Source organism: Sus scrofa, chromosome 10 (genome assembly GCF_000003025.6).
Source record: "Sus scrofa isolate TJ Tabasco breed Duroc chromosome 10, Sscrofa11.1, whole genome shotgun sequence".
Lineage (NCBI taxonomy): Eukaryota > Metazoa > Chordata > Mammalia > Artiodactyla > Suidae > Sus > Sus scrofa.
In genome coordinates, this window is record NC_010452.4 from 24,925,486 (window position 1) to 24,937,704 (window position 12,219).

The 12,219-nt window shown below is 50.2% G+C and overlaps 1 protein-coding gene across 2 annotated transcripts; it reads right to left on the reverse strand.

Moving 5' to 3' along the window:
• On the reverse strand, positions 682 to 6,287 carry CYB5R1 (cytochrome b5 reductase 1). 2 transcript variants are annotated; one of them, XM_005668009.2, is made up of 10 exons: positions 6,189 to 6,287; positions 5,722 to 5,871; positions 5,534 to 5,606; positions 4,917 to 5,023; positions 4,551 to 4,680; positions 3,785 to 3,868; positions 2,571 to 2,656; positions 1,741 to 1,840; positions 1,314 to 1,486; positions 682 to 923 (listed from the first exon to the last, which is right to left on the reverse strand). In XM_005668009.2, the coding sequence occupies exons 1-9, from the start codon at positions 6,201 to 6,203 to the stop codon at positions 1,314 to 1,316; spliced, it is 918 nt and encodes a 305-aa protein (XP_005668066.2). In that variant the 5' UTR covers positions 6,204 to 6,287; the 3' UTR covers positions 682 to 923.

A 12,219-nucleotide genomic window follows, 5' to 3' on the forward strand; every position in this document is an offset into this window, starting at 1 on the left:
CCAAACCTTTCTTTCAGGGGCCCCAGGGGAAGCAACCCACAGCTCCACGCAGAAAAACAACGCCACCTTTCCTCCTGACCTGATTCATGGTTCTGTTCTAATGTGACTAACAGGAGATCTGAAGAGGTGACCCTGGTGTGATGCTGGGAGGAGGGAGTAGCCTGGAGCATGCTGTTGGAGCAGGAGAGAAGGGTAGCCAGGACAGATGGGCCTGGGGGCCACCTCTGCCCGGGCACCAACCAGTCTGGCTGGGGCTGGTGATGTTAGGTTACTTTTTTAAAGGACGAGGTTTCTCTCCCAAATAGAAAGACAATACTTTGACTTATTTGCCAGGTCCCCTGAAGGACAAATGCAGTGAAGAAAGGACCAAGAGAAGGAGGAAGGGAAAGAGTGGTCAAACCGAGGACCACTGGGAGAGGTACCTGGGCCCCAAAACCTGCCATCTGTTGTCTTCTCCTCCCCCCACCGTAAAAACATCTAGAGAGAAGCTGAGCTTCTGCTTCTGCTGAGACAGCTGCTATGATGACCCTGGAGTCTGGTGTCAGCTCACATTTCAGCCCAGGGCACAACTGCTCAAGGTTCTCTGGAAGACCTGGGGAAAATTCTGTGCCAGGAAAGCCTTCCTACCGAGATTCTCGAGCATACAAAGCCTTGGAAACAAGGACCTCAGACACAAGCAGCTCTTAGGTGTTAACACAGGGACCTTGGCCCCATTTATTAGCATAAGCAGAGGTTTTTGCCCCAGCAGCAGTCTTAGACTGTAGGTGGCCCTTTCCTACCAGAGGGGCAGAGGGAGACAGACACGCAAATACAGAGTTTAGATTCCTTTCTCCGAGGTCTGAATGAAGCCATTTCCTCCTTTCCTGTGATCTCGAGAAGATTTTCTCTGCAAGTCTGCTCCACTTCAGCCACACACGCGGAGTCTGCGATGGGTAAAGCACCAAATATTAAGGAAAACCCATTACACACAATTTTTCATCACAGACTCAAAGAAGAGTATGAGGCTATCCAGGAACTAGCCAGTCCTGGAACAGGTGTACATGCTTTCTTCTTTCTGTTCCGGGTACGTCTGCTCTGTGGGCCTGACCTGGACCTTGCATCACAGGGAGATGGGGGTGGGGCTTCCAGGGACTGACTCAGCCTTGGCCCTCTTGATGGCTATAAGGATGTTGTTCCTGCAGGTACCATTCAGATTCCAGTTCCAGAGTAAGACAAAAAGGCTGGGGCCATTGGGAAGGGCATCTAAGGCTCAGAGCACTAGGTGCTGGCTGGGGGCAGATGCTGGCAGCGAGACCAGGGAAACGAGAGGATGCTCAGTAGGTGAAGCGCATCTTCTGTGAGTAGCCCAGTTTGTCTAGGTTGGGGTGGCAGGCCAGCTGCACCATGGGGGGTGGCCCACACAGCAGCAGCAACACGTCCTCTGCTGGGGCAGGCAGGTGCTCCCGGATCATGTCGGCAGACACAAAACCCTTGCTGTAGGTCCAATCTGCATGGAGAGAGGGGAGAAGGACATTCCAGACACATGTGGACAGATTCCCTGGCTAGTGGGGGTGGGAGAGGGCCAGGTCCACTCAGCCATCCCTGCCCCCACCCAGTGAACAGGACCTCAGGAAACGGTCCAGGAGACCCCTGCGTCTGTGCACTCAGCTGGCCGTGTCAGGCAGGGCTGGTTTCACAGAAACCAGAACCCACAGAGAAGCAAGGCTCTGACTGTGGGATGTCCGCTAATGGGGAAGGCACCTTCTGGGGGCTGATCCAGAGTGAACCAGAGCTTAAACTGATTGGGGTGTCGTGCCTGCAGCTCCTCCAAGTCCTCCCGTAAGATTATGTCCTTTTCGGTCTGAAAGGAAGAGGAGAAGCAAAGTCTTGAGGAACCTTCTCGGGTTACTAAACATGAAAACATTAAACAAAAAGTCCTCTGCTGTAAAACTTTCCAAACAGGAGAGAAAAAGTTCTAGGGAGTGAACAAGACTTTTAGGGAGATAGGATGAAGGAGAGGGGAATAGCCTTTGTTTACATAATATGAAGGAATAAAGATAGAATATGTTACGAAGGAAACTCAAGGAGCAACTTTCTTTCTTTTTTTTTTTGCTTTTTAGGGCCGCACTCGTGGCATATGGAGGTTCCCAGGCTAGGGGTCCAATTGGAGCTGTAGCTGCCGGCCTACACCACAGCCACGGCAACGCAGGATCTGAGCCGCATCTGCAACCTATACCACAGCTCATGGCAATGCCGGATCCTTAACCCACTGAGTGAGGCCAGGGATCAAACCCGCAACCTCATGGTTCCTCGTCGGGTTCATTTCTGCTGCACCACGACGGGAACTCCAAGGAGCAACTTTCTGTTTATATTCCTTAACTGTTTTCTTATTTTTCCCTCTCCTCAGGGAGGGAAAGGATTTGGCTCAATGCTCTGTCTTCCGTATTGCGGTAGAGGGTCTTCCACCTTGCAGGGGGCCTTGGGCAGAGGCTGGAACAGGAACTGGGCCAGTTCTGCCTGCTGGTACCACACTCCTCAGCCCTCCCCACACTGTAACTCTGAAGTCCTAGGACTGAGAAAAGCAAAGCAACCTGGTTGGCAAAAAGCAGAAAGCACTGGGTTGGATCTTCTGGGTCTTTCAGGATGGCCCGGATCAGCTGCAGCATCGGGGTGATCCCTGAATAAAGACACCCACAGTGAGACATTGTGGCCACTCCCCCCATTCCAGCTCCTTAGCTGATCAACCCCTCCATCTTTTTTTTTTTTTTTTTTTTTTTGCTTTTTAGATCTGTGTCTGCGGCATATGGAGGTTCCCAGGCTAGGGGTCCAATCAGAGCTATAGCTGCTGGCCTATGCCACAGCCACGGCAAGAGGGGATCTGAGCCACATCTGCAACCTACATCATAGCTCAGAGCAATGCTGGATGCTTAACTCACTGAGTGAGGCCAGGGATCAAACCTGTAGCCTCATGGATCCTAGCTGGATTCGTTTCCGCTGTGCCACAACAGGAAGTCCCCAGCCCCTTCATCTCAATTGCACTCACTCACCCCTGCACTCCATTCTCCTTTAGTGTCCAATCCTCTAAGCTCCTCCTGTGTATTCATAGCACCTGCATTTCAATACGGCCTTTCCCCCAATCTCATTCAGATCCTCTCTGGGAGATGAGCTGTGGCCATGCTCAGCATTCACCTAAGTTCGTATTGTTGAAACCCTTCTGAGGAACCAGTTTCAGGCTCTCAGACAGTCTTCAGGAGGCCAGGGCTGAAATAGCACAGATGACTACAAGCCCCTGCTGATTCCATGAGGAGACTTCTGAAACACTGGACTTGCAGGTTAAGTGCCTGTGCTTTGGAACTGGGCAGAGCTGCATACTCATCCCGCCTCTGGCCAAGTGGAAACCACCCAACTCTCAGAACCTCTATTTTCTCCTCTGTGAAAAGTGAAAGCTGGTATCTACTTCACAGACACATAAAGAGACTAGCATAGTGTCTACCATGGAGAAATGTCCAATGTTAATTTTCTTTCTTCTCGACAGTCCTATTCCTAGCTGCTTCTCTGCTCTCACCTAAAAATGATTAGATTCATTTAATTTGAGGTCTTGGGAGCATCCACCAGATTTAGTTCTCAGTTAAAAATAAATTCGGGGGGCTGGGTTTCTACCTGATTATGATTTTGGTTTGCAGAAACTGGGGAGCTGTAGGCATGGCTGGGAATCCCCTCACTACCAAACCTTCTGAGGGTCACCTGGAAGCTATCATGGCCACAGTCACAATGGTGGGAGGGAGCTGCCCTCAGGGACATGCACCTGTGCCTCCGGCAATCATTCCCAGTTTCCTGGCCACTCGGGGTTCCGGCGGAGATTTCTTGTTGGGCTGAATGCTGAACTTTCCTGAGAAGTCAAATGAAGAGAGGAGTGAAAGAACAATGTTCAAACAGGGAATGAAAAAAACAGATGCAGAATTGCAGATGCACCCCAGGCCAGTTTGGCAGCTGCTGTGCAAACTGATCCTGGAGCCTGTGGGGAGGCTTGCAAGGAGCCAGCCCTGACAAGAATACACTTGAGGGACAATGGGGCCAGGACTCTCTGTCCAGTATTATTAACTACAAGTCCATTTTGGAACATACAGTGAGTCATGAGCTGCCTCTGGCAGAGCTCACTCCCTGGTGACGGTTGACAGGCATGGGGCCAGGTGGGACTCTGCTTTCCCCAGTGGCCCAGGGCAGCTCCAGAGACTGGCTAATGCACCCAGCTGTTCCCACGGGAAGGGCTGAAAGCGATCTCTGGCTCTCTGCACAGCTCAGCCTGAAGGGTGAATCTCTGAGGGAGACAAAGAGAGGCCTAAGTTTGCTTTAGTCATGGCCACAGCTGTCAGGGCTGGTGAATTCACATGGACAGGGAGGGAATGGATCTCTGCAGCAAATGGGGCTGAAGAATATACCTTCTGATGGTTTCAGTGCTGTGTCTGTAGGAGTGGCTGCTCGCCCTTATCCCTGTGCACACACACGTGAACACTCAGAGCCACACTGTGCGTGGAGGACCAGGGGCACCGGAGTGGAAGCTGGGCCATTACCTTTCCCGGTGTAAGTGAGCAACCCACTGGGCCCTCGAAACTCCACCACATCCCCAAGCTTCAGGCTATTCAGGTACTGAGACATCTTCCCTCCCTCAGGAAATTTGGGGTGCACGCCCTTCAGGTAGACCTGATAAGATAAACAGGAAGTAATTTATTTGGAATGTTCCTGGTTTCTGAGGCCCCTGTTGACTAGAACCTGCCTGGAGCTGGGCAGGAATGACACAGGTGCTCTTTTCCCAGTCCTCATACTCTCCTCATGTCTCCAAAGGACATGCATCTCCTGCTAACACATCTTGGAAGTTTCTACAAATCCCAGAGAGAGGAGGGTGAGGGGCTCCTGGAGCTCCTTCCTACCCTCCTTACCTTGATGACACGATCCACGTAGCCTTGGTCCTCATCGCTGGTGATGGGAGTGTAGGGCCTGATGACAAGACTGCCGTTGATGCAGGCAGAGAGGTAGACATGTTTGCCTGGGGACCACGTGCACAGATACAAAAGGGCTGCTGTGGACTGGCTGCATTCCTGTTACCTTTCAAAATACTATGGGATGTTTTGAGAGGGCAAAAGTGCCTTGCTTCCCGCTGGCGTCCCAAGAAACTATTGGGTGGGGAGGACTGCCCCACTGATGCCCCAGCTGGAGCCCTTCCACCAAAAACTCCCCAGTGCAGGAACTTGTGCCAATGACTGCCAGAGCCTTCGTAGTGATTGAGGGCCTGGGTGATGGGGAAAAGATTAGTATTTGCTCAGAGGAGATGTGAGCAAATCCTGCAGGATGGAGGGAGGCTGCTGAGTCTTACAAATGTCTGGGGGCACAGAAGCCATACCCTGGGGGCACCACACAACCTGGAGGACCCAAGCCAGGTGGGGAAAGGGGAGTGGAGTGGGAGGCACCAGACTGAAGCAGCGTGTTTCAGGAGACCCTGGAAGGGGAACGCCCTGTTGGAATACTAGGCAAAGGAGCCCACTCCACACTTCCTTACCCACAGGCAGCCCCAGAACGTGGTGGGCGGTGGGCAGGGCAAAGCGGAACTTCTTAGTGTTGTGGTTCACGGTCTGGAGGGCAGATGTCATGAGCATTTCACTAGGCAGGTCAGGGCTGCCAAGTCTCAAGGGCACCCCAACCACAGCGGAGTGGAACTCCAGTCCCCTCCCCTACTCCTCAACTCACCGTTTTATCTAACAGTCGCAGCAGGTACTTTTCATTGGGGTCCAAGAGCGTGACCAGCGGCCGGCGGGATCTCCGCAGGAGGTAGGAGCCCAGAGCTAGGCCAAACAGACTCAGCAGCCCCACCCCCAGGGAAGCCAGCAGGACTGGACTCTGTGGGCAGAAGGGGCAGCGTGACCGCCGCCCTGGGGAAGAGCCCGGGACGTGGGTGGTTACTGGCTCCTTCCCTGCGCCCCAGAATGACGATCTCGAGCTCAGGCGCCAGCACAAGCCCAGTCCAGGGGGGCAGCCGAGGTGGGGTCCCCATCCCAAAAGTGCGGTACAGGGACCCCGGCACCCAGGGCGGGTGTAGAGCCCTGCGGGATGGGGTCGGAGGTGAGAGCTCCTGGTCCGGAGCTGAGAGCTGGGAACCAGGGCGGGCAGAGCCCCCTGGTGCGGGACACGGAGCTGGGGAGAGGGGGGAGTCTTACCGGCTGGAACCCCATGACGGAGAACCGGGACCTCCACCGCGCAGCCGGCCTGCAGATCCCACAATGCGCCGCGGGGCGGGCAGGGGGCGTGTCCAGAGGGCGGAGCCACCCAGCGCCCCACCCCTTTGCTCCGGTGTAAGTGCTCCCACAGGCGGGCGCTGCCGCTCCAGCTGAGAGGTGTCTGGCTTAGAGCAGAGATGGGCTCAAAGTAAAGTAGGAGGGCCTGAAAGTCATCATTTTGTAGTCACTTAATTCTTCAATTGGCTGAATTTCATCTATAGAATCCACAGCCTGGCAGTCTCCTTAGGAATGACAGTGGCAACTTATTTCCTTTTCCGTGGTTGGTTTCGCTCACATGGCCAGACCCTTAGGTCATCAGGCTCATTCAGGAGCTCCCTTTGGATCCAGGTCAAGCTTCTTATTAGGATCTGGGTTTTTCGGCCCCCAGGGTCAAAGACCTGGCTTTGGAGACCAACTGGACTGAATCAGAATCTAGCCTGCAGCCCTCATCAGCTCTGTGACTGTGGACAACATACTCAAAACTTCTCTCGGATTCCAATCTGCAGATGTTTGTGCTATCATCCATCTAGTTCATAGGTTGAAGTGAGACTCAAGTGAGACATGTCACCTGTTTAGTGTATTGCCCGTCATGCAGCAAAACATTCAACAAGTGTCAGCTGCTGCAATGATTCTGGAGATGGTACTGATGCTCATTTAGGAACTTAGAGTTGAGCTCTGTTGGCAGCAGAAGCACAGGCAAGAGTCAGAAATAGACCCCTAGAGCCTGGAGCCACACCTTTGCGAAGATGGCCATTTTTTTTCCATACAGTTTCCCAGCCAGATCGACATTTGCTGGTGGTTTCTCCTGAGGTCTCTCCATGGCTTGTAGATGCCCATCTTCTATGTCTTCGCATGGTCTTCTGTCCACGCATGTTTTGACCTAAATTCCTTTTCTTATAAGGACACCAGTCATATTGGATTTAGGCCCAACTCTATGACTTCATTTTATTTCTTTTTTTTCAAGAGAAATAATGAATGCAATATATTTTAAAAATCACAATTAATGCAAAAATTCATGACGATGAACACAATACAAAATTTTAAATAAATACAGGATCAGTATTAGTAATTTTGCCTTATGTCTTGTGCTCCAGTATTACTCAGTATGATAATGCTTATTTATAAGCTGAGAAAAAATAAATATCTGGGGTACATTTTATCTCTTTAAAGACTATCTCTGGAGGTCCTGTCCTGGCTCAATGTTTAGCAAATCCTACTAGGAACTATGAGGTTGTGGGTTTGATCTCTGGCCTCCATCAGTGGGTCAAGGATCCGTTGTTGCCATGAGCTGTGGTGTAGGTTGCAGATGTGGCTTGGATCCCATATTGCTGTGGCTGTGGTGTAGGCTGGCAGTTACAGCTCTGATTAGACCCGTAGCCTGGGAGCCTCCATGTGCTATGGGTGCAGCCCTAGAAAAGACAAAAAAAAAAAAAAAGACTCTGCAATCCATCACATTCTAAGGTCTAGGGCTGGACGTCAACATATGAATGTGGGAGAATACAATTCAGTCTATAACAGGGAGGTTTTGTTTTTTGTTTTTTGTTTTTTTTTTTTTGCCTTTTCTAGGGCTGCTTCCTGCTGCATATGGAGGTTCCCAGGCTAGGGGTCTAATTGGAGCTGCAGCCACCAGCTTACGCCAAAGCCACTGCAACTCAGGATCCAAGCCTTGTCTGTGACCATCACTGCAGCCCACAGCAACACCAGATCCTTAACCCACTGAGCAAGGCCAGGGATAGAATCCCCAACCTCATGGATCCTAATTGGATTCATTAACCACTGCACCACGATGGGAACTCCAGGTGGTGCTATTTTTTTTTTCTGCTGCACTTTCATCATGTTGAAGTTCCCCACCCAGGGATTGAACCTGTGCCAGAGTTGCTCCAGAGCCCACAGCACTGACAATGCTGGATTATTAACCTGCTTAACCAACAGGGAACTTAAGGGGGTGCTAATTTAAATGTTATTCCTTTATTAAGATTTTGATTTCCAGTCGTTCTTTATTAGTCTATAGAAACAATTATTTCTGTGGGTTGACCTTGTATTCTGTGACTTTGCTAAACTCATTCATTAGTTCAAGGGATTTTTTTTGTAGATTTCTTGGAATTTTCTATATAGAAAATCATGTCATCTGGAAATAGGGATAGTTGTGGGATTTTTGTTTTCATTTTTGTTTGGCTGCACCCACAGCATGCCGAATTTCCCAGGCCAGGGATCCAACCAGAGCCACAGCAGTGACAACACTGAATCTTAAGTGCTAGTCCACCAGGGAGCTCCAGGGGACAGCCGTGTTTCTTCCTTTTCAGTCCCTATGCCGTTTCTTTTTTCTTGCCTTATTGCACTACGACTCCAGTGCAGTGTTGTGAAGGAGTGGTAAGAGTGGGCATCTTGCTTTGTGCCTAATGTTAAGAGAAAGAGCAGGAGTTCTTGTCGTGGCTCAGCAGCAATGAATCTGACTAGTATCCATGAGGACTCAGGTTCAATCACTGGCCTTGCTCAGTCGGTTAAGGATCCAGTGTTGCTGTGAGCTTTGGTGTAGGTTGAAGGTGAGGCTCAGATCCCTCATTGCTGTGGCTGTGGTGTAGGCCAGCAGCAGCAGCTCTGATTAGACCCCTAGCCTGGGAACCTCCACATGCCATGGATGTGGCCCTAAAAGGACAAAAGACCAAAAAAGAAAAAAAAAAAGATGTCGCTCTAGTAGCTCTGCTTTCTGTCTTCTCTAGCATCAGCTCTTCATGCCTTACTAGGTCACTACCCCCTGCATTCTGTCTTTTTTTTTTTTTTAAGGGCTGCACGCATGGCATATGAAGGTTCCTAGGCTAGGCATCAAATCGGAGCTATAGCTGCTGGCCTACACCACAGCAACAGCAGGATCCAAGCCGCATTTATGACCTACACCACAGCTCATGGCAACCCCAGATCCTTAACCCACTGAGCCAGGGCAGGGATCGAACCTGTGTCCTCATGGATACTAGTCAGGTTCGTTTTCTCTGAGGCATGAAAGGAACTCCACCCCCTGCATTCTTCAAAAAGAAAGAAATCTTTTGTCTTCTCCATTTCCTCTGCTGCTCTTCACTATGCAAAATATAAAGAATGCATCATGTGGGGATTTTTCTGTCTTCCTTGGCAGCAAAACTCCTCCAAATCGCTGTTTCCAGTTTTTCTGCTTCCAATTTCTCCTCCTGCAGTGCTCTTAGACTCAATCTAATCAGATTTTTACCCCTTATCAGCCGCTAGGCAGATGTCAAGTTTTCACCAAGTCAACACACCCACACAGATCAGGAAGTAGGTGGTTGCCAGCTCCTCAGAAACTTCTGTACTCACACCCACTCCCCAACTCTCAGATGCAACCACTGTCCAGACTTCCAGCCACAAACTGGTTTTGCCTCTTTTAGGAATTTATATAAATGGGATTATATGGTATGTATTCCTTTGCATCTAACTTCTTTTGTGTTGTGATTATGAGATTTATCCATGTTGTGATCATAGTTTGTTCATTTTTATTACTGATTATTATTCCCTTATATGACTACACCATTTATTTTATTTTATTTTATTTGCTTTATAGGGCAGCACCTGTGGTATATGGAGGTTCCAAGGCTAGGGGTTAAATCGGAGCTACAGCTGCCAGCATACACCATAGCCACAGTAACACCAGACCCCTGACCCACCGAGTGAGGCCAGAGATTGAACCGGAGTCCCCCATAGATTCTGAAACTGGATGAGGCCCTGTGGGGCTCCTGGGTACAAGAAACTTTCTGTGTCACCCCCCCCCTTTTTTTCTTTCTAGGACTGCACCCAAGGCATATGGAGGGTTCCCAGGCTAGGGGTCGAATTGGAGCTACAGATGCCAGCCTATCCCACAGCCACAGCAACATGGGCTCCGAGCCATGTCTGTGACCTACACCACAGCTCACATCAATGAGAGATTCTTCACCCACTGAGTGAGGCCAGGGATTGAACCCACATCCTCATGGATCCTAGTTGGGTTTGTTAACCACTGAGCCATGAAGGGAACTCTGCAAACTTAAGGTTTCAGTGCAGTTAAAGATAGGGTGAATAGGGGTTCCCATTGTGGCTCAGTGTGTTAAGAACCTGACTACAATCCATGAGGACATGTGTTCAATCCCTGGCCTTGCTCAGTGGGTTAAGGATCTGGCATTGCCATGAGCTGTGGTGTAGGTCACAGATGGCGGCTCAGATCCCATGTTGTTGTGGCTGTGGTGTAGGCCAGCAGCTATAGCTCCGATTGGGCCCCTAGCTTGGGAACCTCCATATGCCATGAATGTGGCCCTAAAAAGCAAAAGAAAAAAAAGGAAAGAAAGAAAAATAATGCACGTGTGCATTCATACCAAATTTCGCACACAGTTCTAGGAGATTCATAAATCCTAGAAACATCTATTCCTGAATCCCAGCTAGACAACTTTGCTCCAGCAAGGACTTAACCTTGATGCATTGGAGGCTTGAGTCTTTCTATTGTCTAAATATGTCCCCCCAGGATCCACATGTTGGAATCTGTGCCCCCAGGGGTTTTAGGAGGTGGAGTCTTTGGGAGGTGATTAGGCCTTTAGGGAGGAGCCCTCAGGAATGGGATGAGTGTTCTCAGACAAGAAGCCAGACAGCTCACTCACCCCCTTGGGCAGGCACCTGTGAGGACAGCGTGGAAAGATGGAGTCTGTGAACTGAGAGGCTGGCTCTTGCCAAACACGGAATCCACCAGAACCTTGATCCAGGACTCTGGCCTCCAGAACCGTAAGAAACAAAGCTATGCTGTTCCTAAGCCACTCAATTGATGGCATTCTGCTATAGCATCTGGAAGAGGCTGAGACAGGTCTGTAGACATGAGCCAAAGTCAGTCTCTGCTCCATGATCATGGAGCTATCAAGACTGCTGCACTTCTTTCCCAGGAAGATCTTGGGGTGTTATCCTTGTGTGTAGCTAAGAATTGAGGCAGTTCAGGCAGATCCCTTCCCTCCCTCTGGCTTTAAGCAGCTGAAGGCTAGTGTCTGATTTGTGTCCTTTATCAGACTGTGGCCTCTGTCTTGAGCATCCTACAAAAGAAGAATTGGAGTGACCTTACATCTCAGCTTGTCTGGGACAATCCTGGTTTATGTCTGTGGTCTAGTGTAGTTTTTTGTTTGTATGATCTTTGTTATTTGTTTTTTTAGGGCTGCACTGGTGGCATCTGGAGGTTCCCAGGCTACAGGTCCAATCAGAGCTACAGCAGCCAGCCTACACCACAGCCATAGCAATGCCACATCTGCAACCTACACCACAGCTCATGGCAACACCAGAATCTTAACCCACTGAGCAAGGCCAGGGATTGAACCTGCAGTCTACACCACAGCCATAGCAATGCCACATCTGCAACCTACACCACAGCTCATGGCAACACCAGAATCTTCACCCACTGAGCAAGGCCAGGGATTGAACCTGAACTCATGGTTCCAGTCTCATTTGTTTCTGCTGTGCCACAATAGGAACTCCTCCAGTGTAGTTTTTACTGGAGCTTCCTTCCCTTCTCAAAATGTCCCAGTGAGAACAACAAATTAATGGTCACTCAAGTCAGAGTGAGCAGCCCTCGATCAAAATTTCTAGCTTTATTTCTTGCTCACCACATAGACTCCATTTCCAAACCCTGTCCTTCCAGATTCCCACTGAGCTGTCTACAACTTCTCTTCCTCATACTTGCTGGTCCAGACTTTAATCTGCCTGATCAGGAGCCAGGACTCCTGGGGTGCTAGCACCAGCATCCGGATGCAACTCAACTGCTCTGCGGAGGCTTCTTCATAAGATACTATCTGGTCCAAATGTCCATCTACCAGTGGTCCAGCAGGGTATAGCGGGCACAGCCTTTGAAATCCTCCAGGGGTAAAAGCCCAGCTCCACCTGCCCTTGCTCCAGCTGGTACTGCCTTGTTTGTTGGAACCTGTCAGCACCTCGATCGGATGACTTTGTGTGGCCTCTCCAAAAT

Coding starts and splice junctions, on each gene's coding strand:
- CYB5R1 (XM_005668009.2), bottom strand. Junction 5,607..5,721: donor TGCGACTGTTAGATAAAACG/GTGAGTTGAGGA, acceptor TCTGCCCTCCAG/ACCGTGAACCACAACACTAA. Junction 5,024..5,533: donor CGTTCTGGGGCTGCCTGTGG/GTAAGGAAGTGT, acceptor CGTGGTCCCCAG/GCAAACATGTCTACCTCTCT.